At 41.6% G+C, this 18,590-nt stretch overlaps 1 protein-coding gene across 4 annotated transcripts in view; it reads left to right on the top strand.

Moving 5' to 3' along the window:
* Nucleotides 1-10,764: 10,764 nt before the first annotated feature.
* The window catches only part of LARGE1 (LARGE xylosyl- and glucuronyltransferase 1), a 326,896-nt gene continuing 319,070 nt past the window's right edge, over nucleotides 10,765-18,590 (top strand). For 3 of the 4 annotated variants that reach the window (XM_074902384.1, XM_074902385.1, XM_074902382.1), the window contains exons 1-2: nucleotides 10,765-11,666; nucleotides 13,574-13,660. Coding sequence is in view for 1 of the 4 variants with exons in the window: in XM_074902385.1 (XP_074758486.1) it covers nucleotides 13,645-13,660 (16 nt within the window). In the remaining 3 variants the exon portion in view is untranslated. The remainder of the gene's footprint in view (nucleotides 11,667-13,573; nucleotides 13,661-18,590) is intronic. The other variant, XM_074902383.1, reaches the window with a different exon arrangement.

The raw sequence follows: 18,590 nt of genomic DNA, 5'->3' as shown, positions 1-18,590 counted from the left end.
ATCTGCATCATGGTTTGCTCTACTACTGTTGTCAGGCTGGCAACATTGTGCAAGGCCTCCAGGCAGTTGTTGTGGTTATTTGACCTCAAGTAGTGCTGAGAGTCATTTGGGATTTTGTCATTCAAGCTGGCAGTCTGGTGTTGAAGAACAGATCCTTCAGAAATATGATAAGGTTTTGGCACTGTCTGCTGACATTTGCCAGCTGAAGATTTGGTGCTCAGTACACAGAGACAGATGAAGTTTCAAAAGCTGAAGATGGAAATGTCTTCCTTCTCTTTCCTGCTCAGAGAGGAGTAGGTATGAATTTAAACTGGTAGGGATAGGACATTTTTAGTACTGTATTTCTTGGTAATTTCTATTTACTACTTGTCCATCTGCATTTACTCTTCCCACTTCATCCCATTTTAGAAAATAAGTTGATATCTTTCTGTCCTGGTGAAAAGATATATATGTGCTGGTTTTGGCTGAGATAGAGTTAATTTTTGGTGTTTTGGATTCATGCTGGAAACAGTGTTGATAATGCAGAGATGTTTTCGTTACTGCTGAGCAGTGCTGACACAGCATCATGGCCTCTTCCACTTCTCACCCCACCAGTGAGTAGGCTGGGGGTGCACAAGAAGTTGGGAGGGGACACAGTCCGGACAGCTGACCCCAGCTGACCAAAGGGATATTTCATACCACATGACATCATGCTCAGTGTATAAAACAGGGAGAAGAAGGAGGAGATGATCAGAGTTACAGTGTTTTGCCTTCCCAAGTATCCGTTACACATGATGGAGCCCTGCTTTCCTGGAGATGGCTGAACAGCTGCCTGCCGATGGGAAGTGATGAATGAATTCCTTGTTTTGCTTTGCTTGCCTGCATGGCTTTGCTTTACCTATTAAACTGTCTTTATCTCAACCCATGAGTTTCCTCCCTTTTACTCTTCCAATTCTCTCCCCTATCCTGTGTGGGGCTCAGTTGCCAGCTGGGGTTACACCATGACAACATACCTCATGGAAGCATGCATATTGCTTTCAGGCTCCTAGAGTTAGCATCCTGCTAAGAAGTTGACACAACCTGTTGAGATAACCATCTTCAGTCTCCAGAGAAAGGCTGATGCCCCAGGTGCTGCAAACATTCTCCTGAGTTTTAAACTTTCGTTTACAAAAGTAAGGGAAGAAGAAGATATCAAAAAAGAAAAATGTATGTTTGCATCAAAATTAATTGGCATGTACAGATTTATGGGACTACTGACCTTGTTCTGCAATCTTGTCATTCAAGAGATATTAATCAGTCCAATATATGTTAAGATTCTAGGGTAGAAAGTGTCATTTTCTCACTAGATGGTGCGGAACTGCACAACTACCCCATGGACAGGCTGGAGACCGGGTCTACTGAAATTTTCTTCAAAGGATGCCTCTGAAGTTGCACGTTAAACACCAGTTATATGAGAGATGCACACTATGCTGAAACTCCACCCCACTGCATATCTGAGGCATATTTGTGAAGTCTCAAGCTCTCTGGCCAACCTCAACATTTTGTGACAATTGGCTTTAAGCAGGTCCTTCTTCTCAGGCTATTCTTTGCAGCAGATGAAACTAAATTAATTTCACAAAGGCTACCTCTTTTCCTACCAGAAGGAACCTAAGTCTAGAAAATTGTAACATAATATTAGCTCAGCTGGCGTAATTCCTCTTTCAGACCAGTCTTCTAATATCTTAAGACCGTATGCTTTGCTTGCACCTCTGCTGGATTTGACATTTTGTCACCTGAAGTTAGTTATATGGACATTCTGCTACAAGCTACTGCAGGAAGGGTAGGCCACAACTTTTTTTGTTCTGAGTCTAAATCTGCTCAGCAGTAGTAAGAGAGATTATCGAAATAATCACTGTGTGTACAGTGATCACTAGTATACAGAACAATTGATCTACTGAGGTAACAGGGCAGATGGATGGAAATCAAGCAATGATAGCTGTATCTTCTAGCACTCGATCTGTCATGCATGTGCCACTTGCACCTAAGTCTTTACCATGTGTGTATGCTGGTGAATAAGATGGTCTTCCCGTTCATGCCCTGTTACACCGATGTTGTCAAAATATTCTTCAAAAAATGTCATTCATTAGTGTCCCAGTTTCTTCAAAAATTAGGAGAATACTTGTTATTAGTATTATTTCAGGGATCAAACCCCAAATCTGACAGCAGAATCCTATTCTAACTGTAGCCTACAACAAATACAAACAGTTTGGGGTGTCATAACATTCTGAGACCTTCAATGGCATAAAAGACATCTAGGCATCTGACTCTTACTTGTGCCTACTAGGGTTTTTTTTTCTCTAAATGTCATCACTAGAAAGAAACTATGAAAAAAACCTTCCTGTTCATATAGGCACTTGTGAGCAATACAGTCAGTACAAGCCTGAAGCAACAAAAACTTCATTAAACTTCATCTTTTCCATTCTTTTTTGGTAATATCCAGCCTTACACACAAAGACTACATTAACAGAACATCACTGTGGTTGCAAACTCAAGTGCACAAAGTGAGGAAATAACAACTAAATTCTCATATGCAAACAGAATTTGATAGCACTTTTTTTTTCAAATGATGATACAATTCCTATTCACATGATCACATAGTGATTTCTACCAGACCCTTACTTAATTTGATGTGCAAAAAGGTCAGGTGCAGACTTCACAGCACTCTTAAGCCTCATCTCTCTTAGCAACATCTGATTTCTTCATCCAGACAATCCTGGTTTTCATCTTGTAAGCCAACTTCCCATCAAATCTCTTTTGTTCTCTTTCTGTCTCCTATGGAAGAAATAAACTCAACTATTGTTAATTCCAGTATCTATCTCTGCCTGGGCTTGAGTAGAGAGGGGCAACCAGTTTAGAAAAACCCAGTTTTGCTTCTCCAGTGGTAGATAGAAGAGGAATATAATAATTAAAAAAAAAATAAAATTGTTTGTTGTCAGAGATCAGCAGATGCAAAACCTAGTAATGATTCAAAGGAGAATGAGCTTTCTTAGCTGTGTTGGGAAGAAGAAGACATCTGAGTTCACTTTATGGGTATAGAGTCGTTAATGATGCAGTTCTTCCCTTTTATCAACTCTCCGATAAGCACATACAGATTTTTAAAGGCTTACATAAGTTGGGTTTTGTTTTTTTTTTTATGCTCACACACTGGTAGAATTGTTCCCTAGCAAAATTCTGAGAGGACTTCTTAATCTATCACTAGTTTTGAGGCTCTAGTTGCTGACCACCTAGTAGTATGTGGTCCACCATCTCTCAAACTTGTTACAGATTATCTTGCAGAAAGAAGACTTGTAACTTGTCCTTCCTTTCAATGAGATGATTGATAAAAAAGGGGTAAGACTCCTACATTACAGCCTAGTAACTGCAATAGCAAAGCTACCACTGTATTTGGCATAAAGCCCATACTTAAAGAGTGGTATTGTTTTCACCTTGATCTGGGAGAAGATAAGGAAATACAGTATCTCCTGCTGGTGATCACTTGTCTTGGCTCCATCTGTTTTGTGTTTGGTTATGCTGAGTGGAAGAAGGTGGGAAGTTTCAAAAAGGCATTGGCATCAAGTCTGGTACTGGAAAAATCTCTCAAGTTATTTCCTCTCATTGGAACTGCTGTAATATCAAGCTGGCATAAAAACAATAAGGCAGCACACTCGGAAATATTGTCAACATGGGCAAAGGGCACCATGCCAGTATAATTTCCGAATCCAGCACTGAGATCTTGTGTGTTGGTTGGAGAAGTGGTGTTTAAAATTGTTTTCCCTCTCTGTAGATGAAATTCTTCTTTTAACTGACTTAAACACATGCTGGTTTCATTGGAAACTTCACTTGGTCTGGTCATTTCTTTTAGGTGCTGCAGGAACTGTGAATTCTGATGCCGTCTATGGTAGTAGAAGCTTCTTCCTTTCCTCAGTACATAATCTGATACAGATTGTAATTTCAGAATAAGTAGCAATGCCAGCACCTGTGTGGCTGCCAAGCTCAGAAATGCAAGTACATACAGAGAGGGTAAAATATCTATTGAATCAGTTGGGCTTTTTGTATCTGTTGCTGGATTACTTCAATGTCACCTTCAGACTTTGAAGGTCTGTCCTTTTTCTGGGACCAGCCTCGTCTGCTTGGCCTCTAGTATGTCTGACTGCTTTAGTTTCACCTAAGAATCAATGGAAAAAACCTTACCATGTCAAAATACAGTCTGAATCACGTAATACTGAAGTGTTAAAGTGCTTCTCTGAAAAAGAAGCGTTTAATGTTGACAGGTTCATTGGCACTAGTATTGGTCTTGCCTTGTTGCTTGACCTTAGCATCAACTTCCCTGTAACTGCTGTTGAGACTGAGGAGGATTATCCTTTTGTTACTGACAGTTTCACTGCTTGAGATGGGGTGACCTTTCCTATTCTTTTGCCAGTCTAGTAAATCCAGATCATAGCTCACAAGTTCTCAAATGCCAGCAAGAACACAGAAAATTTCTTTAGCACTGACAGTCTTGGCCAGAGAGCTGGATGCAGCTCACAGTCGCATCTCAGCCCTAGCACAGGGACATGTTACTTTATTCACAGTACACTTCTGAGATGCACAACCACATGTGGCATTAAGTGTGTTCATGTTTGTACGCTTGGCTGTTTGGACTATGCTCCCTACTTATATTCAGAAGCAAGTACATATATTTCCATTGTGTTTTTGTCTGGCATGGACATGGAAGAGAACTTTCTTCTGTCAATTTTGTTATCAACTGCCAGAAAAGATTCATATGGGGCAGTCTTACTCTTGAGACAGCCAAAAAAGCAAATGAGCCTGAGGCATTACACAGGATCTGGGGTTTGTTTTACCTTCCCTGCATTGGATGGTAGCAGCTATAATGCATTTCTGCTTTCTAGAGAAATCCTCTGGAAAATATTTAAAAAACAAACCATCACTGGGAAGAAATATGGAAGTTCTAGGATCTGACTGATATTTAAGATCTTTTTTTTTGGTCAAAAATATTCCTATTTAACTCATTAGGTACTGATGCTTATAATCAAGTTTGGGGTAATTTCATTCCCCATAGTGCCTATTTTCAATTCAAGTATTTTTTTATACAGATTCTAAAGGCCTGACCATTGATACAAAACTTAAAATTATTTTAACAAGTCTTGATAACATTCATTAATATAACCTATGTTTTTATCATTCATCTGTCTGGTTTAATTTTGTTTACATTTTATCTTTACACTTACTCTTTAGTCCTGTATAGATTTTTTTGGTCAGACTTTTAAAAGCTTTTCTGTAACAGCAGCATAGATGTGACAAAGGCCAGACATGTTACTATTGGCACTCTGGCTGCCTAAGGAAGCAATCCAAGCATTCATACGTCACCCTCCAAACATGCCTAACCCACTGAGTTAGGGACACCGGGGCTGACAGATGATGCTGGTTATAAAAGACATTGCTTGGACTGTGTGGAACTTGATGGACATCTTAACATTGCTTACTTAATCATTATTAGGCTTACTGTTGTTGGCTGTCTGAAGAGGTTATTTGACTGTGGGAATAACTAATTTGTCACAGGTATTCTCTTGAGTTCATATAACTGGCAGTTATTTCTACTTTCTGACAGAAACACTGGGTCAATGATTGAATAAGACTTCTTGCTCTCTTAAAGAAGACACAATTCTTCAACTACTGTAAGGCCAGTTTTCCTTCTAATTAGCATCCTGGCTCTGTGGAGGCCAAAACTTTCAGAAGTTAAATGAAGCTACTCGGGAAACAATTAAACTGTGCATGTTTAAGACAGGTGCTTCTAATGGAAATGTATTGTTTTGATCAGATAGATTATCCTCTTTCACAAGAGTAGTGAAAGGTGTCCTTAGATGAATTAAAATCTAAATGTGCAAGGCTAAGAGCAGAGGAGTGATACATCCTGTGCTTTAATACTTCTAGAAAGGATAGCAGATATTATACAGGTCTACCATTCATTTAAGGCTTTTCATAGGCTTATTTAGCATTCATTCTGCAGGTCAATAAATGGAGAAGTGTAACAAAAGAAACATAGTAATGAGAGAGAGAGACACTAGATCCACTATTTGCTTGGGAGTGAGGTGAAGCAGTCAAATAGAAACATTTACTAAAAAAGTACTTCATAAAATAGTGTGTGTATGTATATATGTGTATATGTATTTTCCCAGAACACAGACTGGGACATAAAGGATAGTTCAGATTGAATACCACCGAAATGAGTGCAGTTGCTCCACTGACTTCAACATACCTTGATTTAGGCTTAAGAGTACCTGGGTCAGTTTCACCTTCATAGACATTGAAGTTTAAAATTATTCTAAAGTATGTCCAATGCTGATTTTCTTTCCCAGAAGATTCTGTAAAGAGAATGATACATGTTAATACAGAATAGTTGTGGTACTATACATTATCCAGAATCTCACTGCAAACAGCATAGGTGTTAAGATTCCTTCAGAAAAAAAAAAAAAACAAAAACACACAAAAAACCAAACAAAACTTCGAACACAGTACTTGTTACTTTTTTATAGGATGCAGTTATGCATTACTCAGAGCTCTAGAAACACTGGCACTGACTGTAGTACAAAATAAAGTATTTTCTGAGCTATATAGGTCATATCAGCAAAACAACAACCATTTCCATAAGTAAAAATACAGGATTGACTTGACCATGGTAGGTCCAAACTTGAAGAGGTACTGTCTACATGACATCAGATTAACTGCATAAAATTGAAGTTGCACCATATTTATTCTGCATATCTTCACTAGTTTTTATGGTTTTAAAAGCATTATTCTTTCAAAAAGACCAACCAACCAACCAGAAAAACCCCAACTATTCTCTAAATAACTGAGTCACAACAAATGTAAAGTGGTAATTGGCAGCAGTGAAAAAAAATCTGGAAAGTTATGTCAGAGATGTAAAAAAATAGGAAAATATACCCTTTCTTCAAGTCTCCTCTGATATAGGGCATAATACGCATCCAAGACTCTAGAACGGGTGTTTACCTTTTTGCATCTAGAAGTACAACTGAATTCTGGGAGAAACACATATGAAAATCCAAGTAAGTTAACAATCAGTCTGAAATCTATTTAGGCATATGAGAGAAATAATTTCTGTTTCAGTAGCTTGATTTCCTTTGCATTCTGAAGGTTTTAGGTTTTCATGATGTTTTCTAGTTATTTAAACACCTTCAGTTTACCAGTCTTTATTTTTTTTTTCCAGTTTCTATAACCCCAGGGAATCTGGATCTTGCTCTTTCTCAGATTTTGCTGATTTTTTTTTTTTTGTTATAGGCACAGGAAAATCTTCATTAAATTTACATTGTGAACAGCATATGTAACAGAGCTTCAACTTTACACTCAAGAACAGAGAATTTATTTTTCCAGAGTAGATTAAATTTCACTTATTTCTTTTCTGAAAGCCTTTTATTACTACAAAAGATGCTAGGCAGTCTGTTCTGCAGTACTCCTGTATTCACTATGGTGGCAGATGATAACAAGAATCTCAAGGGTTAAGACTTGCTTCAGACTTTTGGTCTTGCTCTTTGTGCTCTGATACTACTAACAGTTGTGCAATTTAGAGCGGCAATTTATAAACAAAGATTCATAATCTTCTGTGTTGAAGTGGATCAGTTAACACAATCCAGACAGCCTGCTAAATCAGTTTTGAATTTCTGTTCCCTGTGACCACATCCTGAATGGTTGATTTTAAGAAAAGTAGCTATTTCATCAACTCCACACAAAAGCCTGTAATGGACAACTTAGTTTTGTCCATGCATATCCTGTATCTTGAGTGTGACACAGCAGCATCAGCCTCACTAGCTATTTAAATTGCTGATTAACCATAGGAGTGTGTGTGTAGGTATGGGGACAGAACACCTTCCTGGTTTTCAGGAATATTTTAGTTTCTGTTGCAGCTGGCACATAATGCACTATCAGAGTAGTAAACCACTTTTCAGTCACCTGAACAAAGCACTGTCTTTTTCCTCAAAAGACCTCATAGTGGTTGAGTTCAGCTAGAACAATGAAGCAACTGTATGAATGTAAAAAGGTCTTCATGGTGTTAAACGGGAGATGAACTTCATGCACTTTTATAAGTCTGAATACTTGTGGGCCTTACACCTCCCTTTCATATAGTTATAATGGAAATAATTTTGTTCTTTTCATCAAAAAAAAATCTGAGAGTTTGGGGTATTATAAACAGACTTAATCCTATTTTACTTACTGATGTTCTAGGGTAAAGTACCATAACCAGTTTGAAGTTGTGTACTGTTACGCCTTTATCCCGTTCCAATAAGGAAAAAATGAGACCAAACACTTGTGTGATAATTTTACATCGGTGTAACTTGATCATGTAACTCTATCTCAAAACTGGCATGTTCCTATTGAAAAAGAAAGGTCTGACTTAAGTAAATTTTTACTAATAGGATTGCTGAGTCTTTGAGATTTTCAACCTTATATATGTCAATTTTTTAAACTATATACTTGACATTACTATAGGTTTTGCAGGGTTTTTTGTGTTGTTGTTTTTTTTTTTTTTTTTTGTTTTTTGGTTTGTTTTTTTTTTTTTTAATGTAAATAGATATCTCAGTCCAGAATTTGTGCACATTCTGGAGAAACTTAGTTCTGGCTGAATGAAATCTGAAGTGCAAATATTTGCATCTAATTTCTTCTACCTGTCCTTGGCATAAAGATCCTTCTGCATTGCTTGTTTACTCCACATCCAAAGCAATTGTCACTTCAGCATTTTCAAGGACAAAGACTGATGAAGCAATTTATGATGAATATGAAAAGGTTACTGGCTTACAAACACAATTTCTGAAAAACTCGGTGTTCACAGGTAGTCACTCCTCCTGTCCCTGTTAGTTTTCATAATCTAGTGGTAATCATTCTCAGCTAGAGCCTCTGCTCTGGGTTTGGACAACTGTTGTCCATTTTGTGAGCAGGTCACCACCCTGACTGATGCAAAGCAATTTTAAGTAAGACATTTTGTTTCAGTATGAAGTTTCATCATGCATGGTGGTACCTTAGATAATTCTATTAATACATGCTGCTCTTAAAACCTAATAATTTTTGTGGGTGCTGAGAGTTCCCTGCTCTAATAGAAGATGAGGACATTAAGCACCTTCAGAAATTGTTCAGTATCTTGTAGGATCAGACTCCAACAATTCACTAGTTTTAAGAAATAGCATGAGACAAAAAAAAAGCGAAACTGCTGAGAATTCCAGTAACAGGCAGAAGACAATCTGATTTTATTAATGATGAAGTTGTATACACAATCCTGTTTCCTCCTCCATACATCCCCAGTAATTTGTTCATTGTGACTGTTACCAAAGCAGTTACAATTCCTCAACAGTGCAAGAAAACATTATTATATGAAGGCTGATCCTTTGGCTTTACTTAGGAGAATGGACAGAATAAGGAATTTAAGTATAGCTCATTTCTCACTTTGATTTGCTCACCAAAATAATTAGCACAATAGAGACGGATCTGTATGTTACCATAGCTGCTTCTCCAGAAAATAATTCATATCAGAATGATATTCATATTACAGATATGCAGAGGTGTTTTTTTTTTTTCCCCAAATGCTTTCGTAGCTGTCATAATATGTCACAATTTGCAGTTAGTAACACTTACGTGATATCACTGGCATGTTTAACTTCATGGTTTACTTCAGTTCATCTGATACCGCTCTTGACTAAAGCATCAGCAAGTGTGAACCTGTTCCAGAGTTCACAATATTTTGGTATAGCATACAGCAAAACATAATTTCTGCTCACAACAAAGCAACTTCTGAGTAAGTTATAGCATTTAAGCAATTGATGTAATAAGAGAAATTAGCACCTGAGGTATCCTTTGTAGAACAACATTTTTTCTCTTAAACTATGCCTTTCTGGGAGGAAAAAAAAAAAAAAAACAGTTAAGTACTTAACAGTATCCCTATTATTTCTGCTTCTGATTACATTGTCACTCAAAACACGTGAATACTTTCCCTGCTCTTCCATTTTAAGAATGGATCAATGCCTTTTGAAAATCGAATTGTATGTACATTTGCTCTTCTTTCTGTTCTCCTCGGACTCCTTTCGAAATTTCAGGCACTCTCCACACAGTTTATCACACGGTCCTCTCAGTATGCTAATGTATTGCAACAACCCATTTTACGTTGCCAATGAAGTGAAAGAAAGATGATGCAAAATAACCAAAAAAAGAGTTGATGGTTGTTCCATGCCCACGGCAGGGTAAGAAAAGAAATGAAAGAAGGTGCATTTATCGCTTCACTCTCAGCAGTTACCAGCGCGCAGGGAAACAACACAGGGACAGGCTCCGCCGCGTTTCAGCGAAGAGCTGCGGTATTAATTCCTGAGGCGGTGACGGCCTTCCGTTGGGTCTCCCAGCGCCGAGCGAGCGCGTTTGCCGCCCGGGCGCCGCTTCGCCTCCCTGACGGGCCTCCTGCCGCTAGCGCCTGCGGCGAGGGCCGGGCTGCCCCGCCCCCCGCCCTCCCCTCACTGACCGGCCCGTTCCCGCGGCACTGACCGCGCCCCCCCTCACGGCCCGTTCCCTCGGGACGCGCTCGCTGTCACGGCGGCAGCCTGCCCCCCGCCTACTCCGCCCGTGCCCAGGTGTAGCGGCCCCGACCCCGGCCCGGGCACGGCCCCGCGCGGGCGGACCGCGGTGGCGGCCGCTGCCGGTTGGGCGTCTGACGGCTGTGTCGGGCGGTGTCACCGGGCGGCTCCGCCCCGGGCCCGCGCCTCCGCCCGCCCATGCACAGACATGACACAGACACACAGTCACTGCAGCTGCCGCTGATCGCGGGGCAGAGCGGCGGCGGGGACCCCGCTCCCGGCACCCGCGCCCGCCTCGGCCCGTCGGGCCCAGCGGGCCCAGCGCCGGCAGCCTCGGCCCCGAGACCCGGCGGGAGAAGGCTGGCGGCGGGGAAGGGGCGGGAGGCGAGGAAGGAAGGAAAGGGAAGGGGACAGACCGGCATTCAGACTCGGAGACGGGCACCGGCACAAGGCGAGCCCGGGCGGAGCGCGGCACCCAGCGGCCGCTGAGGCCGGGCCAGCAGCAGTAGCAACGGCCGCGGCTGTGCCGGAGGGAGCCTCTCCGCGCTCGGCTTCACGGTGCCGGTGACCTTCCCGGCTGCTCTCCGCCTACCAGGGGCGAGGGCCTCCTTTTCCCGCGGAGAGTGTGCACCAGGCCCCGGGGAGAAGAAAGGAGGCCGGGCCGGAGCCCCACATCGTCCCCGGGTCCTGCTGGCCGCCGCCGGGGCCTGCGCGCCGCGCGGCTTGCCGCCAGGGAGACGGGCGGGGGAAGGCGAGAGGGACGGACGGACGGACCGGGTCGGGCCGCACCTCAGGCAGCGGGCCCGCTCTGGAGAGAGAGCTGGGCGGAGGAGGAGGCGGCAGCCACTTAGGCGGCGCGGCCCGGGAGGAGCGGGGACCTCCCCGCCGCCCTCCTCCTCCCACCGTCAGCAGCTTCTTGTCCCGTGAAGAGCGGACCGCTGGTGCCGCCCGGCCGGGACCCGCCGGCTGACACCTCCGGAGCGCCGGGCTGCGGCGACGGAGCTGGAGCTGCCTGCCGGGAGCGGAGAGGGAAGGACCGATCTCCTGGGCGGACAGGCGGGCGTTGAGCGCCCGTCTCGGCGGCCCGGGAGCCACGCGGGGAAGGTGAGTGCCTCGTCGGGTCGCTGCTGCGTTCAGAGACGAGGAGCGGGGTACAGCGAGGAACGGTCGGTGAGCGTCTCCGTCTCTCTTCCAGCAGCCCGGGGGAGGCGGCACCCAAGGCCGGTAGGGCTGGGGTGGGGTTTTATCTCCTGGATGATAATCCTCGTCGACGCTGGAGTTGGAGATGCTTAGGCGGAGGCACGTTTATCGCTCCCCTGGTACAACGGGGCACATCCCCCCCCGGCCCCCCGAGGGCTGTCGCCCCGCCTGCCGCGTACGCCGTTGTTCCTCTCGTGAGTCCGCCCGGGCGGTTGTTGCCACCGCACCCCACGCCCTTCTTCTCCGGCCGGAATGTCTTCTCGCTCGGCGGAGGTGCTGCGGCCGTGGGGCGGAGGCGGGGGGACGGGGCCGCCGCCCCGCCGAGTGCCTCCGTATGCGCGGGAGTCCGGGAGAGGCTGGGGCTCGCGGCTGCCGCTGACCGCGGGTGGCAGGGTGTCACGCCGTGGGGCACCAACGCCTTGTCCCTCGGCGGGTCTGCCCCGGAGCAGTCTGCCCGAACTCCCGGGACCTGGCAGCTGGCTCCCGGCGAAGCCGGAGTTTCGCTGGGACTCGGAGGCGGGGAGGGTGGTTTCCCCATCCCCCTTCAGCCTCCCAAGCAAGCCTCAGCCCAGGAAGCTCTCCTTTGGGGAAGGCTTCTGCTATTGCCTCCTATCCGAGAACTGTGTCATTTAGGTCATTAATCCCTGCTCACGGAGCGGTGGGGGAGGAAATAGCAATTTGCGGCCTCTGTGGAGGTGACATGAAGTGTGACAATGCCTTATATAACAGTTTTTGGAGAGATTCCTAGCTCTTCCGCTGTGCCCAGTTTTGTTTTTAGAAAGCAAGTGATTTCTTTGTAAAGCATCAGATAAGTGATCGTTATTTGTGTTTTCACCTGAGTACAATGTCTTCTGCTTTGTTCAACTTGAGACTGTAAATAAAGCCTACTTTTTTCCAACATGCCTTTTTTTAAACTGAAAATTAGCCGGTAGAGGCATTTGAACAGTTATTATAAGGTCTTACCTTTTTGAGCATGTATTGTACTCGGGTTTTTATAGCACTCTTAAAATTACTACAGGAAACAGTTTTACAGCAGTGACTGTCATTTATGTATTTTGGAAGGTATGGATGCCAGGATAGAAATGGCAATGAATCAAATGTCTTTTAAACATTGTTAGCTTTTTTTAAATACACAGTTTCAGTGCTGGAAGGAACAGAAAGCACTGGGCTAAACAAAGTACTGTGTTAAAACCAGACCTTGCAATTGCCAACAGGTCAGCACATTTTATTTAATGAAATCTTCTGGATACAGATTAATTTTCTGTTGTCTAGCTTTCCCTGCCATATGTGTAAGTGGTTATGTCTTCTGCTGGGGAAAAAAAAAAAAAAAAGCTAGCTTCACGCAAAAAGGGTAGTGATTTGCCACATATTTTTTAGACTCCTGCTGCAAAGGTATGCTGGAGGACTAGTTTGGCTAGGGTTTTTTTGCCATTCAGTGTTGAAAATGCATAGACTATTGTAATAAGACCGATAAAATAAAGGCTTTTTTTCTCACCACCTAGGGCTCCATCATTATATTATAAGCTTAGAGGAGAAATTGCATGTATAAACTCAGGTGATAAGTTCAGGGCAGGGGCGAGCTTCTGAGAAAGTCATTCTGCTCCGTGCTGCAAATGGATATAGGTTATCAACGTTTAGTTTACTTGTAAGAATAGACCTTAACAAAAACCAAACCCTAAACATCCTCACTGTGTTGCAGTTTTTTAAAATGGAGAAATGACCAAGGTGGAACAGGTTTCTCTAGGCTTCTTGAAAACTGCGAATTGCTACTAAGTATTCCAAGTTTGAAATGTGAAATTCTCACTGCTTAGGTGTCCTGTGACGGCCCTTGATCAGCAAGGCTGGAAGTCATGTAGAAGCCACAGTAACTGCAGAGTTTCTGATGGATAATTGGATTGGTAGGTTGGTTTTGATTTTTTTTGGTGTGTCTTTTAATTGCCTGTTGTGGTAACAGGTTCCCTTTTTCTATCCTGTTGATGTTTAATTCTCACAATTTTTGATTTATGTTGCATGTTGAATCTTTTCCTATTCAAAGTACATACCCCTTTCTCAGTTTCTGATGAGGAAGCTATTTGGATGGCAGTATGTAGCAAGATATTTTTTAATTTAAAATCTGAAATATGCATGCCAACTTTTTCTTCTCTGTTTAGATGACAGAAAAAGATGATAAGTTTTTTCCGGTCTGGGGATATATGCACTGGTTTTCTTTGAAGTATTCCTGAAAATAACATTACTAATATGTTGAATTCCCTGTGCCGGCTCTTCGATCTACAGGAATTCCAAAGTACAGTCCTCAGAAAGCTGAAGTGTAGAGCAGTGGTGAATGACTGCATTTCTGTTGGCAACGTGAAGATCTGTCAGAGGCTTGATCTCAAATTTCAGTGTGTAGGACATAATATTAGCAGTAGTATTCATTCTGAGTGAATTATTTTAGAAAACTGAGAAAACTAAGCACTTCCCATGTGCACTTAAATTGCTGAATTGTTCTTAAATATAATGCTTTTGAAGGAACAATCCTCCAAACTATTACTTGTGTGACTTTCTTGCTCAAATGTGTGTTTTTTGTTTTAACCTGGAATAAATGATAAGTTGTCAATAGACCCTTACTGGAATACTTTCATCCTCTGTCTGATTTCTTTTTTGTATGTGTGCCTTCATAAGAGCAATCTTAAGAAAACAAGCACGCACATACACAAAGCCAAGAAAATCCAAGCCATTTTTCCTGATGTTTATAAAGATTAATAATGGGTAAAATTCATAACCTGACTACAAAGTCATTGCACTATATGCTAAACTTGTTCTATGTCCAAGCTCCTATTGATGTTGATGGGAGTTGCTTGTCTAGATCCAGAATAGCATTCATTTTTTTTTTTTTTTTCCTATGGCTTGTATGAAAGCCTATGTTAATGAACTCTTGCGAGATTTGATTGAAGACCTTTCATCATCTGCATTGGAATAAACTAAAAAAGTATCCATTTTAAGGATATAAGATTTCTGGTGTATCTATTTTTCCTATAATCTGTGTGTGCTGATAACATTAAGATAAAGGCTTGTGTGAGGACATAAAGGCCAATAACCAAGGTTGCTTATTCATGAGTTTGTCTCCATTCTCTTCAGACTTAGGTGTATTGTTTTTTTGTCTAATTCTGTGGCTAAAGAACTTTCTGGAAAGTAGTTTTGTGTGAGGAAACATACATACATGAGCATGTGCACTATTTTTGCTTTGTTAATTGTCTGGGTTTGGCTCATCTATTTGTAGTGAATGCTAGCTTTAAAAAACAATAATTGATCATTATTCAATACTTGGAGTCATTTAAGAGCTGGAGAGTCAGAACTGTGATCAAGGAAGGTAATTTTACTTTTCTTTTTCATTGGGTCACTAATTTTCTCTTCCTTGTGGTACATTCATCTGAAGATAAGGGCTAAATGAGCTTTGTACCTTATAGGGATTCATGACTCTCTTTGGTGTCGCTTGGCTCAGTATTTGAAGGTCTATCCTGTGTCTTGCCAAAGCTTGTTCAATACATGTAGAAGGGGAGTAGCAGATAACCAATTCTCTTTTATATGGAAGTTGGTGGCTTAAAAATCAAGGAGAAAATTGCTATAAAGGATTATCCTGGCCTTGACATTGACTTTGAAGCAAAACTACCGAGACTGGAATCCTTGTTTAAGTGCCATCTGTGTCAGAATTAGAAGCAAACTGAAATAGTTCCATTGCCTGTTTTAATTTGCAGACCAGGTCTGATCTAACGCTGCTTACAGTAGTATCCACATCACTGTTCTTTTTGGGATATAGCTATACTGTTTTCACAACAATCGAGTTAACTGGGAAGAAGCTACACTTAAAATTGGCAAGAACCACCCCAGCAATGTCTGTATAGTGCTATAGGAAAAAGCCAGATCTAATCACATTAAGCCTGATGATGGGGGAAGCTGGAAATCTCAAATGGTACAGGCAGAATGCAGTCTTCCTCACTAACGTCTACAAAAGTATGTCTGAAAAGGATAGAAATAGATGACTTCTTAAGGATGGAGTTCCCTGTCCTTACGCCTCTGATCTCATGTTCAGTGCTATGAGGAGATGCCACCACCACTCTACTGTTCTCTCATGCATTTTTGAGCATAGATGAGGCATTTCTGTTACTCCATGTCTATACCAATTTTCTGTCCTCAGGGAATAGTTGCATATGTTGACCCAGACCCTGTGCATGATGCCTAAGGGGCAGCTAGTTAAGGGTCACATCACTTAACAGTGGCTGGCTTTACTGTTTTCCCAGGTATCTGTGAAAATTATAGAAATCATAATATTTTTTGATCTGCTGTTGTTTGGCAAAGCTGCAAGTAGCAGTGCTAACACCAGAACCATAGCTTTCGTAGAAGAACAACTTTAAACCCACTTTCGCATTCTGGCACTGATATAGTTTTACAGGAAAACTTATGTTCCTAAAAAAAAAAAAATCTTTTTAAGCAACGCCCCACTTCCTTCACCAGAAATTTTCTGGTGCTTAAAACTTCCAAGGAAGTGGAGTTGTTGCTTTCTGTTGCGGCTTTCAATAGTTCCTCTAAACTTTATCCCATTATGTAGTATTTATATGCGAAATGCCACAATTTCAGTTGTATCATTAGCTTTTGGATTTTATTGCCTGGTAGGCATTTGACAGCTAAGGTTTAAGACTAGCAGAAAACTATGTTATTGAGCAATCTTAATTTAAATACAGAGAAGAATGAAGGATTTTGGTTTTGGGGGAAGGAAAAGGAGAGAAAGGGCAGAGAAGTGAAGGAGAGGAATTGTGGAATTTGATTTAATCTTTATAAAAAAAAAAAACCAAACAAAAAAACCTTTTTGGTTTTGTTTTGTTACAGTTTCCAGATGGACTTTTTGTACTTGTTTAGGGACCTGGGAATTAATTTGTTTATTTGAAGAAAAGAATGCTTCTCATCCTGGAATATAAAGTGTTGTTGCATGGTGAAATGGAGGAGCAAGAAGAATTGTGAACTGTTCAAATGAGATGAAGTTTCCAGCTGATACTCAGGCTTTTCAACCCAGTTCCTCCTGACTAGGTTTTACTTTCCTCCTCTCTGACTACCCTGCTGTGCTCCTGAACCTTAGTCACCTCAGTAACAAATTCCCCTGGTGATTGTTTTCTCATCTGTCTTCAGTTAATGCTGCTGCTAATCAATGCTGCAAATGGAATTTTATGTTCAGAAATTACTGGACTTCAGTATGTGAATGTGCTTAATTTGGTGTTTTTTCAGGCCAAAGGTATTGGAAAGGCACTGGATAGAAATAAGAAATGAAACCAAATCATTCCAGCATTATTAAATCACTGAATATATGTTCTTTAGAATAGTAGCTTTCATTTGTTTTCTAACAGAAGGGCGTCCTAGACTTCCTGTTTTTTATAGAAAATGACTTGACATCAACTCTGAGGCTCTGCAAGCAGCAGTTAAATTCTGTATTCTTGTAGTCTCATCTTTTTTCAATCCTTAAACTGGTTCTAGAGTGTGACTCAGATATAAACAAAGGGAGATTGTCATTCATGTAAGAGAAGTCTTCTAAGAGAAAATACTGGCTGGTGTGCTTGGGAATTGTTAAATAAGATAAAAGATGGTTCCTACCACTTTAAAAGGCTACACTTGTTTATATTTTTTGATTCTTCAGTGTAGAGTGTACCATACAATTAGGTGCTGTTTCATCAACGTAGAGAAGAATGAGGACTCTGTAAACGTGGACATTTTCTGTTGTTATTATTGGACTACTTTACAGCTTACATCCTTTATCTTGGTCTTCTAGAGCTCTTCAATATCAACTACGTTTATGAGAATCTGTTCCACTTCAGTGACTCTTCCAAGTAGTTGAAATCAGTAGGTGATGATGTTGTTTTTAGTACTAGGGAAGTTGCATGTTGACATTAACTTTCACAAAGCAAAAAATTATCAGTTTAAAGAAATTGCAGAAGCTTTTAGTTTGGGATATCTTCCTTCATTGAGATTTATGTTGACAAAATACAGGATGCTGCAAATGGAGAAAGAGGGGAAAAAAAATCAGTACTGATAGTGACTCTGCTGGAAGATAGGACTCACTAGTGGCAAAACCAAACCATTTGGTGATGGGCAGGAAAGGGAGGCTTTTGTTCTCGATATTGTTGATTTTATATCAAGTTTTTCAGACTAGTATTCAGAATGCAACCAAACTGATAATCTGGCATGTATTATTACCTCAGAGAGCAACAGTAAAATGTACAAGCTGCGAATGTTTGAGATGCAGCTGTCTTCAACTCATTGTCCAGCAATTGTCTTGCAATTTAGATGACTTTAAGAAAGAAGCAATGTGTATGAGAATGAATTTGTATCCTTCCATAGTTGCTCTGATTTCAGGTATGGAGGAGAGTACAGTGGCTTAAGTTACTACATTTCCTTCCAAACTTTGCAGCTGCCTCTTTTCTCTTGTTCTCAGTATAATGCTAGCGCAATTTAAAGGGCACTAGATTAAAAAAGTGGCTTCTAGCAAACTTTTGGGGTCATTCAAACTCACATTTTTTAGATTAGCGATGCAGATCCTTCATCACTGGAACACCTCCTTTCCATATGAAAGCATTCCTTGAGAATTATTCTTCTTTGGCCACAATCAAATCACTCTCCAGCTAGTTTGGACAGTGGAAAACCATGCACAGTACTGCCTTATCAATCTTGGAATCTCTTCTGTTGGTACCCACAGCTTTGCCCCTTGCTTTTTCATGCCTAGCTGGGGCAGTTGGATGTAAAATCTCAACGTGTTCATACTGCCAGTGGCCACTGCTGTCACACCAGTGCTCATACTGGCACCTG

This window comes from Athene noctua, chromosome 3 (genome assembly GCF_965140245.1).
Source record: "Athene noctua chromosome 3, bAthNoc1.hap1.1, whole genome shotgun sequence".
Classification (NCBI taxonomy): domain Eukaryota; kingdom Metazoa; phylum Chordata; class Aves; order Strigiformes; family Strigidae; genus Athene; species Athene noctua.
This window is presented reverse-complemented; position numbering and strand designations above follow the sequence as displayed.